This window comes from Alligator sinensis, unplaced genomic scaffold (genome assembly GCF_000455745.1).
Source record: "Alligator sinensis unplaced genomic scaffold, ASM45574v1 scaffold1599_1, whole genome shotgun sequence".
In the NCBI taxonomy this organism is placed as follows: Eukaryota; Metazoa; Chordata; order Crocodylia; family Alligatoridae; genus Alligator; species Alligator sinensis.
Genome location: NW_005842809.1, coordinates 484,072 through 495,121, shown reverse-complemented (window position 1 = coordinate 495,121; position 11,050 = coordinate 484,072). Strand labels below are relative to the sequence as shown.

At 38.3% G+C, this 11,050-nt stretch overlaps 1 protein-coding gene across 3 annotated transcripts in view; it reads left to right on the top strand.

Annotated features, from left to right (window-relative positions):
* Positions 1-10,598, top strand: part of GOLT1B (golgi transport 1B) — a 13,308-nt gene extending 2,710 nt beyond the window's left edge. For 2 of the 3 annotated variants that reach the window (XM_025191325.1, XM_025191324.1), the window contains exons 3-6: positions 3,461-3,639; positions 6,835-6,916; positions 8,287-8,352; positions 8,489-10,598. In XM_025191325.1, the coding sequence (XP_025047110.1) occupies positions 3,461-3,639; positions 6,835-6,916; positions 8,287-8,337 (312 nt within the window). In that variant the 3' untranslated portion in view covers positions 8,338-8,352; positions 8,489-10,598. The remainder of the gene's footprint in view (positions 1-3,460; positions 3,640-6,834; positions 6,917-8,286; positions 8,353-8,488) is intronic. The other variant, XM_014525435.2, reaches the window with a different exon arrangement.
* Positions 10,599-11,050: the final 452 nt, after the last annotated feature.

Sequence of the window (11,050 nt, the reverse complement as noted above, 5' to 3'; positions counted from 1 at the left end):
CGTGCATTGTTGCGGGCAGCGAGGGTTGGCTACTCCTGGGCCTGCTGCAGCAGGGGCTGGGGTGAGTGGGGAGAAGTGGAGGCCTGGGGCTGCAGCAGGGAGTAAAGTGGAGGGAACAGTTAGTGGGTGCAGAGGGCCAGGGGAAGGAGGGGCAGGCATGGCTCTTGCTGCTATGCACACCCTGGGAGGGCTATGGGCTGAGGTGTTGTGCTGGGCTCTTCCTGCAGGGCGCATGCCCCCAGATCTGCGCACAGGACAAGAGCAGGCTGCCACTGCAGGCTGGGGCTCGCAGCAGCACCAGGCTCTTCCTGGCGCTCAACAGCAGTGCTGTAAGGGCAGGTTGGGGGTGCTACAGCAAATTCTGCAGTGGCTGCAGCACCCATCCCAGCCCCACCACAAGCACCAGGAAGAAACTAGTGCTGCTGCTGACCCCAATCAGCAGCAGCAGCAGCCTGTGTTCATCCTGTGCATAGATCTGGGGCACACACCCCCTGGGAAGAGCCCAGCATAGCCCTACAGCTCTACTAGAGTGCACACAGTAGCAAGAGCCACACCCCCCAGTCCTGTGCTGCGTACCCACTGACAGTTCCCTTTGCTTTGCTCCCTACTGCAGCCCCACGAGCAGCTGACGGGCTGAACAGCACCCTTCCCCTTGCCCCTTCTCTAGTCCCAGCCTTCCTCCCTCCCTCCCTCACCGCCATGGGAACACATCCCTATTTCTTGCATTGTAAACTGGGTTCCCTTTATGCAAATTTGATTTATAAGCAGTATGTGCATTCCCAGAAAACTGCATAAATCGAGGGGAAACCTGTATGTGGATTTTGCAGAGTAGATTGATGTATCCAATATTGTTATAAGCTGTTTTGCTCTTTTTTTGGTACTAAATAGAAACTGAGTCATAGGAAATACTAAGAGAGTCTGGTATAGCAGAAAGGTTGGGTTTGGTCACTTAAATTTTTAACTTCTGCTGATACCAAAGCCAATCAAAGGTACTAATGGTACCTTTCGGTCAGGCATATTGGGTCAGCCAGAGCAAAGAAACTTTTATTGCAGTTACTAGTGCCACACGTTTTATGGATAAAATTGTTTTTTATGATTTGCTATCCTTCTGGTACCTTTACTGTTATCTTATGAAGTAAGATAATTGTTATCATACCAGATAAGTCTTGCGACACTTGAAAGGAAGTTCAAATAAAAGTGAATAATAATCAGTATTTGGAAAACTGATACAGCCCTGGTATGTGAAAAGGTTTATTTGACTGTACCTTCAGTTTTTACAGAAACTAAGTTTAAACTTAAAAATATATAGATTCAATTTTTGGTCCTTGGAGAAATGACCTTCCTAATACAAATGGAATGTAAGCTGTGATTTCATATATTTCATAGACATTAGGGCTGGAAGGGACCTCGGAAGATCATTGAGTCCAGCCCCCTGCCCCAGGGACAGGAAGTCAGCAAGATAAACCAGATTTCTCTTGAAGGCATTCAGCATAGGTGCTTGAACCACCTCCGGTGGCAGGCAATTCCAGACCTTGGGGGCTCAGACAGTAAAGAAATTCTTCCTTGTGTCCAGTCTGAAACGGTCGTGCAGGAGTTTTTAACTGTTTGACCTTGTCATCCCTTGGGGTGCTCTGGTGAACAAACATTCCCCCAGATCCTGGTGAACGCCCCTTATAAACTTAGAGATGGCCATCAGATCACCCCTGTGCCTGTGCTTTTCCAGGCTGAAGAGTCCCATAGCTCTCAGCCTGTAATCGTAAGGTCTGTTTTCCTGACCTCTGATCATGCATAGCTCTTCTCTGGACTCTCTCAAGCTTCTCCACATCCTCTTTTGAATTGTGGAGCCCAAAACTGAGTACAACAGGAGAATGACGTCCTGGGATTTGCTTGAGAAGCATCTGGTGATGTTCTGGTGTCTTTTAAGTATGACTTCCAGTATGTTTACTGCTGTTCACAGCTTTGCCAATCTGCATGAGAAGACTGCTACAGAACTGGCCATCTTTATTTTTACCATTCAGAATTCTGGGTGACAGTGATCGCCTTCATTTTGGTGCCGTTTGATTCCATAAGCAGTAGCAGTATAGGCAAATACTAGATACCCATTGAAGGAAAATCCAAGAATAGTTACTTGGGAGTTGGGGAATATAGCTAAAGCACCTCTTCTTTCAGGAAAAAAATAAATATATTTGATAGGACACCATCCTTACAAGAAAGAAAAATGTGAAGTGACAAAGGGAAGTGATAAATTACAGTTTAAAGGAACAAAAAACACTTGGAAAGTGGTGGAGTTGGGCCGGGGCTTAGCAGCAGAAGTCATTTTATTCACTCCAGCCAATGAGGTTAGTTTTCAAGCTGGCAGATGGCAGCTGTAGTTAGAGGAATACTTAAACATTTATAACCAAAGATCAAACATATCGTCAGTGGGAATAAGCTGATGAGTATTAGCGTGCCCGTCATGACTGGTACACAAAAGTCAAGGCTGTGACAGTGAAAAGTAAGAAATATTGAGGTTGGTCTGTCATAGACCAGTGGTTGTCAACTTTTGGCTTCCAGACACCCTTTTTAGTTTCAAGGCACCCCTTGGAAAATGGTAGGTCTTTCCTTTCACTGATTTCTTTTTTTTTTTCCCTTACTATGGAAAAAATAATAGAGTAGTTTGTTCTCTTGCAAAGAACTCAGACCACAACAGGTTAGAGCATTCCTAACATGGTGGATTTTTCACCTCATGACACCCTTGAAAAGCTCTCATGGCACCTGGGTTAAGAATTGCTTTCTTAGGCTCTTTCCATTGTTTCCTAATGCACATCTAAAGATCTTTAAGCATTATGCATCTGTGAGTTAGGGACTTCAAGTTTTTCTATAAAAGTTAGGTGCAAAATTTGACTCTGCATTTATTAAGGTTTGTCTGCACTATAAATCCTTAATTCAAGAACATCAGTATTGTTCAAACACAATTAATCATAAGTACCTTAGAAAATGGGCAACTCTCTTAGGGACTCCTAAGATGGTTGTGTATGTACCACAAATGGGCCCTAGCTTATCTAATTTGTAAATAACTGAAAAGAATGTAATGTTGAATACAGGCAGACAAGGTTCCTTGGGTGAATTTGATATCTTTTATTAGACCAACCCAAATAGTTGGAGAATAATTATTAAGCAAGCTTTTGAGTTCAAAAACCCTTCGTCAGGCTAAGGAAGTTTCAGCAGTAGGTGTGTGCTCTTCCTGGATGGAATGAAATGTTGAATACAGGTGTTTCAGGGTGGGCTTTTTAAAGAACCCTGTAGTGACTAGCATATTCTCTTCTATGACAACTAAAATATACTATATGTTTGACAGATTCAGTAAGGATATCAGTCTCTGCCTTAGGATAGTTATATTAACGTTTAAAACTTAAATCCTTCTGGAATATATTTAGTATTTCACATTCATTAACAGGTTGTTTTTTTCTTTGTCTCTTAGGTTTTATTTGTGGCTGGCCTGGCTTTTGTTATTGGTTTAGAAAGAACATTTAGATTTTTCTTCCAGAAACACAAAATGAAAGCCACAGGCTTTTTCCTGGGTGGCGTGCTTATAGTCCTTATTGGTTGGCCCTTGATAGGCATGGTCCTTGAAATTTATGGGTTCTTCCTTTTATTCAGGTAAGACTTGCTTACAATGGAGTTCTTCACTTCTTATGTCTTGTTTTTCCTCCTAATCTTGCAGCAGTCACTGTCTCCATTAAAACTAGCAAATTGAGGGATTGTTTTTAACTGTTTGTGCAGATCTGAGAGTCGTATTTGCAACAAGCTGGAATGTGGATACCAGTCCCCCATTTGAGACTAAGCTATCTTAACCCTGTTTGAGATGTATTACCTCAAGTCGCACTGAATTTGGCAGCTTCATGCTGTGATTTTTGTAACCAACAAAGAAAGACATTTAAAAGGTCAATATATCCTGTGGGCCCGAAAGTAGGCTGTGTGCAGCTTAGCACCACCTGAAAAAGCATCTTGACAAGTAGCACATATCTGTAAATTCTGGTTGCATTCAGTTTAACGTGCACTTTTTTCTTTTTACACATCTTGCTGTGTTTGCAACTAAACTTTCTAATGTTCTTGTAGTGGAAAAGAAATAAATAATGAAAAGAGATTTGATTAACTTATCAGGTGCTTCAGGGCTATGTCTGCACAGTCATTTTAGCATCCTTGGCAGCAGCACCTGTAAACACACACAGCTGCTCTGGGCAAGCTGCCTTCTGAACCATGAAGGGCTTTCTTCCAAACCAAGCAACTACAAGTGGGCTAATTGTCACTGTTAACTTAAACTGCTTAGATGGCCACACTGCTTCCAGTTTAGGAGACGGGCTGTTTGGAGTAAGTAGTACAGTGTATCTAAGTGTTGCTGATAAGAATGGTACATTTAACATGGACAATGGCAATAATTTCATCATGTGTGCCTAGCAGTTACTTTTGTAGGTAGCAGCATTTCTTCATGGGGTTAACAAAGGTGAGTTAGAAATATGGAAAATCATTATGTACAATAGGTTTTATATTTTCTTCAAAATTTTAAAAAATGCAGTGTCAGTGGAATGGACTGAACACAGTACATGATTCCTTTAAAATCAAGAAACAGCACATTGCTTTCACTTTACTGAAGTACCCAGTCTATTGGCTGAGAAGAGGACATTTTATATATGAAGCAGTGACCCCTAAGTTTCCAGTAAAATCATCATTAGTTCATTCAAATTGTACTGGACTCAGGAGACTCATGACAACCCACTGTTTTTCTTTTTGTTTTTCTGTTTTTCCATAGTGTTTCAATGGCAGGGGGAAATGAATGCATTTCAGTGGGAATGGGATTTTCCACTCTTTCACCTTGTTATACATCATCAATACATAATCTTATATTTCAGTTAATAGGATGGAATTTTCAAAAGAAGTTGGCATTTGGCTTAATTCTGTTCTCATTGAAGTCAAATGGGGAGGCTTTTGAAACTTCATCCTTGGGTTCTAATTTAGAAATGTTTGCAGTTCACGTACTTCATTAACTTGCTAATTATTACCACTAGCATTGTATAATGTATACAGAATGATTAGGCTTGTTTGAGTATTGAGAAAAGAAGTGTTGGTTTTAGGTTTCTCTTTATTTAGTCACTTATGGATGACTTCTGTTTTTGCTGTAAATGTGTTGTTAATTGAATTTTTTCAAAAAATGTAGCAGAAATTATTTCACTACATGTACCAGTGTCTTGTTTATACAAACAGTTCGGATCTCTAGCCCAGCCAATGTAAAGTAGGAACTGTGCTTTCATAACGGTGAAAAACTTTAAATGCCTTCTTAAAATCATTACAGAGTTGTACCTTTGAGCTGATATAGTTGCAGTTCACACACAGTTCAGCTATTCTCACTAGGTGATGGCAGCATATTGTATGTGAAGGAACAGTGTCCAGAGGAAAGAAGTGGTTAAAGCAAATGCCTTGTAGAGTCTGACCACAATCTTAAGAGAAAACAAGAGTGTTTATTAAAATAGAATAGTTCTCAGAGCTGAGGTTTCAAATAATTTTGTTTCATTTTTTCACTCTTGGTGAAGTTAAATTTGTCTACTAAAATTAGCTGCTTTTTATTTGTCTGTTTCTACGTGGTCCTATACTAACTTCATAATGCTGTGTGTGTGATATCTCACTAACTTGCATGACCATAGATTACAGTGTGTGGATGCCCTGCTGCCTTCTGCACCACAAAAAAGATGGTCTTTGTCTTAAAATCAAGGGGATAGAGCTTTTCCAATCATCTGAAATATAAAAGGAAACTCAGTAAATAACTTGATAACAACATTGTTCTCTAAAAAAAAATCCTTGTTAAAAATTGTTCTGATAGATATTGCATCTGAACTTCATGAGTCTCAGATTATTAATCTGTTTGAATCAAATATCTGTCAAAAATCTAATGGCTGCTCTACTGAGACCTTGGTTACTTTACAGGACAGATTTGCACTATATTAAAGTGTACCATGGATTTACCATACATTTTGTCAGATATGTGAACAGACTTAATGTTGTTCCTTGTTTTTAAATCATTACTAAATAGTTGAATTTTGGTCTTCTGCATCTGGCTTCCCAAAACATTAGGAGCTACCCCAGAATCGAGTTCTGCTTCATTTACATATAGTTACTGTGAGAATTTTATTCCCTAAATCACGTGCATCAGCAAAACTGTTGGTTTAAGTATGAAAATAAATTGATCTTGTGCTTGAGTAACTGTATGTTGAAAAGTTATTGGGGATTTTATATGTTGAAAAGCCTGTATGTTGAAAAGTTATTGGGGATTTTCAACGTGCAGATTAGTTGGGAACACCAGTATTTGGAATGATTTAACTGAATTCCTTTTGCTGTAATACCCATTAATTCAAAGCCCACACAAGTTTTCAAACTCAATTTATTTGATGCTTTTTTTTTTTTTTAAATAAAGCCATGTCTATACTTTTTTTTTTTTTTTAAACTTGGGTTTAAGATGCAGACCATCTTTACAATAAATATTTCCTTTTAAAAAGTACATCTCGTATTCAAGAGAATACAGTAGGTACTTTTGAAAAACCCAACCTATAAAAGCAGGCTCTTTTGAATGTGGGGGAGGGAGATTTTAAATGGGATGCTTTTCTCTGTAATGTTCTTTCCCTTCCCTCCTAAATTGTCATAGCCCATATATCTACAACAGAACTACTTTGTTGCTAACAAGCTGCAGTAATTCAGTGCAATCCTGTTTTTAAAGGACTCCTTCTTGTCTGTATGCAAGAAACAATGAAAATAACCTATAGTCTAAAATCCTATATCAATTCCTAATTTTTTTTTATGTTCCAGGGGTTTCTTTCCTGTGGTGGTTGGTTTTATTAGAAGAGTTCCGGTTCTTGGTTATCTCCTGAATTTACCTGGAATAAGTTCGGTAAGTATGTCCTACTTATTAGCTTTGAAGCTTTTTTTTCAATGCATGATTGTTGTAAATCTACCATATAGTAATACAGAAAATGTATGCATGTAGTTTTAGAGCAAAAAATGAGATGGGCAGCTTTCGCTTTTTTGTGTGTGTGTGCAGCTTTTGCACATTACAGGTTATAGTCAGGTCTAAGCAAGAGATTTAAGTTTCCACTGAAGCTAATGAAAGTAAGGAGATTTACAATGGACTCTCCTTGCCTCACTGTAGTCAAACAGATGAACTACTTGAGTTGATTCAGTTTATTTAGGCCCACTGTGCCAAGCTGTTTTTGCCATTTACTAAGTTTGTATTTTTTCAAAAATAGTTTCCCATTCGCTTCACCCAGAACTGTCCGATATATCAAAGGAAACCTCATGCAGCCTCTGGTGGTTAAGTTGTGGACCACAAGCTCCTGTCTGGCTGCTGGTCCCCCTGTTGCTCTGGCTGCAGCAGCAGCTGGAATCTCTGGGCTCCCCCTCCTTTCCCCCAACTTTGGTCACCTGTTGCCATCCCAGAGGGTGAGGTAGTGCTCTGTGATGCAGCAGTGGGCTGGGGGGGCACATAGTGCATTGGGGGGGGGTGCACTTATGTGGGTGTATGGTGCAGCAATAAGGAGTGGGAGGTCTTGCATGGGGGGGGTGGGGAGCATATGGTGCAGCAAGGGGAAGGTTATCTACAGCGTGTGGCCTGTGGCTTGCCCTAGTGCAGCATGTGATCCCCCAGCCACTTAGAAGTTGGATACTCCTTTCTTAACCAAAAAGCCAAGGAACTGAAGAGAATGAAATGATACTCAAGACAATAATCTTGGGGGAGGGAGGCTGTCAACTACTTTTACTGTGCAAACTTCTATATATACTTGTAACTTTATTTGTGTTTTTAATCTTAGTTTTGAAAGATATACTTTAACACCTACTTTGTAAAATTGACAGAATATGCAGCTAAACTTAGTCTGGTTTGAAAAAACTGATTTTAAATTTTGTTTGTTCTAAATCTGTCCCCTAACAGTCTCAGGCAAAGGTCTGATTCATAATCCATGATCAATTGAATGCTCCATTCAGAAATTGATCTTGCCTATATATAATTTGATCTTAATGGGGTTAAATCCTATTTAAAAAGATAATTGTTAATGTTTTATTCAAAGCCTACGTAGGCTCAGAAGAGAATCCACAGTAATGGTCAGTTGATATAATCTCATTCGGTGTATTAATGCATGTGTGGCTGACATTTTTTCTTTTTTTTATTCTTATTGGTCATTAAGCTAGCAGCATTACCTGCATTCTTCTGATTTATTTTTTCATCTGTTGTGTCTTCACGTTTTGCTGTTTATTTATATGAAACAGATCATGCAGAAACACAATTGCAATATAAGACTTAATTTTACAAATGCTTAAATCTCATAAGACTTGGTGAGTACTTTAATCATTTTCAGTCACATAGTGAATGTGCACAAGTACCAATTTATTTTTGAGAACATCTTGAGTGTGGATAAGAAATGTGTGCAGGTAACTTAAAGAATTCTCTCTCTTGTCTTCTCTTCTACAGCTTGTAGATAAAGCTGGAGAAAGCAACAACATGGTATAATGACAAGTGCACAGAAGACTGGTTCTAAAGTTACTGTATTATTTATAAAGTCCTTTTGAAGAATATTCAGCACAAAGTAAATTGTGTACAAAGGAAAAGCTTGTAACATTCTTTACATAAGTTTAATTTAAAATGTATAGTCTACAGAATACATTAGAAAAGAAGCTCAGCAAGTGTGCTTCTAAGAAAATGACTCAACATTCAGTAAGCAAACTGAAGAGGTCAAAGTCATGGGATAATCCATGTGTAACAACTGTTCAAGACAGCTTTCCCTGTTCTTGGAAAACATGCTAACTGCAAGGAACCTTCCTGGAACGAATGATGCCTGTACTTTACCTCCTTATTTTGAAGGTGCAGTAGAGCAAACAGGTCTTGATTTCTAAAGCACTCCCTTTCTGCCAACCTAACCTTCCACCTGCCTTCCTCAAAAAAATAAAGTCCTTCTTTAACAAGAGATGGTTTTTGCATGGAATTAAGATGGATGGTCATCTTTAGGTGTGTGTGATAACAAAGGAGACCCCCCACACACTTCTGCTGAAAATGTTTTTGTAAATGTGTGGCTAAAATAAACTTTTGTTACCTTAATGTTTCAAAGCCAAATGTGGTTGATTGTATTTGTCTCCTGTTTTGGAATATGCAAATGGTCAATCTTAAGTAATATTTGATCTTGAACCTGTACAATTCAACAAGGAAGTTTGAAAATTGATTTACTCTCCTTTTGGGTTTGTTCTCCTTTTTCATGTTACTGTGGGCATATGCAGATGAGACTGTAGCCATTTTGTTACTAAATAAATCCTTGCATGTCAAGGACAGTTGATGCAATGATGTATTTGGTGAAGGTGCTGATATGAACCCTGTGAAATGCATACAGAATATGGTTTTAAGTAGTAGGAAGCTTTGACTTTCTTTCTTGCCCAAGAAATACAAAATAAGTATTGCGGGGGGTGGGGGGAGTTTAATAGTAATAAAAAACTTTAAATATCGTCTGCCTTTGGAAGATTTAATTTAAGTTACCTGGAGAACAAGTGTCAATCTGAGTATCTTTTTAAGTGGCTTAATTGCTCTTTGTTTTCTACAGACATTTCTAAATGATCATGTCAATCATGGGAAAATTGCAGTTACAAATATGTATCTGATCTGCATTATAGTAGCATTTGGTATAAACCTGGAATAAAAGGTTCCCTGGTACTGCAAAAGTAGCATGTTTCTATTTCTGCTGGAATGTCTAACATCATGCACTTCCAAATGACTGAGACTTGGTAATATCTTCATTTAACCTGAGCAAATGAGCTATAAAAAAACAAATAAGAAACGAAGAAAGGAAAAACAACTTGTATCTGTGGATGCTTTGATTTTTTTTTTTTTTTCTGAAAATGTAATGCTAAAAAATGTGTCAAGCTACAGGGACAATTTCTCAGAAGTAGTTAGAGATTAATCTATATCTAACAATTGATTCTCTTTGAGTTAGATTTTTTTTTATTTTATTTATTATTTTTTTTTTTTGGATTTTTTTTTTTTTAACTGGGGGGAAGATCCATTATATGCATTTTTAAAGTAGGTGTGAAGTATCTTTGCATGTCAGTTGGGTTTTTGGTTGCATATATATGCAGCACCAATATCTAATTTTCTAAACTACCCCACTTTCTTTGTTTCCTTCCAAAGCTTATACAAAATACTCTGGGAACAAAAGAAATACACTGGGTTTTCAGTTATAATAGCCCGGATTATCTTTTACGTTTAGTCAGCGGCACTACGGCCTTTTAATTTTATTATTGAAATAACTTGGTTGTATTTCATGACATATTATAATAGTTTACAGACAGGGCTAAATATGATTTGTGACTCCTACCTCAAGAGGCAAACCAGTTATAACTGCCCCTGAATATCTGTAATGTTAATTCAAAAAATTGTAACACTAAAGTCTTTTAGAAAAGTAAGTTATGCTTTAATAGCTTTTAATGGAAATCAAATACTTTAAAAAAAAAAAAAAAAAAAAAAGGGACAACAATCTTAATTTAAATAGATGTTGGCAACTGTTAGGTCTTTGTTCCTGTCTTTTAAAAAAAAAAAAGTAATCGATACTGTAATGGAAGAATGGATTGTCCATGTGACTAGTTTGTGGTTCTGACTGGGGGGTGAATTACATGACTGACTTACGTTAAGTACTCCTTTTCCCGCCCCCCCAAGAGCTTTGGACAGTCTTTTAAGATGTGGTTATGTCTTGCTGTGCTGTGATTTCTTAGCCATTTGACACAATTGAGAGGTCTGTGCAATTCACCTCAATTCAAGTTTATTTCATTGCTTTAAATCAAATGTCGGCACTGCTCATGTGGCTGTTTGGCAGCTTCACTCATTCCTTGTCATGTGTCAGACTGACATACTAAACTAAAAGGGAACAACATTGTGTGTACCGTTTAGCATAGTCTGTATCCCTTGAGATAATGTTGTCTTACAGACAAAAATTAGTTTTGCCAAGTTAGCGCGGGTGGCAGAAAAGGTCGAACTAATTTGCCTTAAGTATTT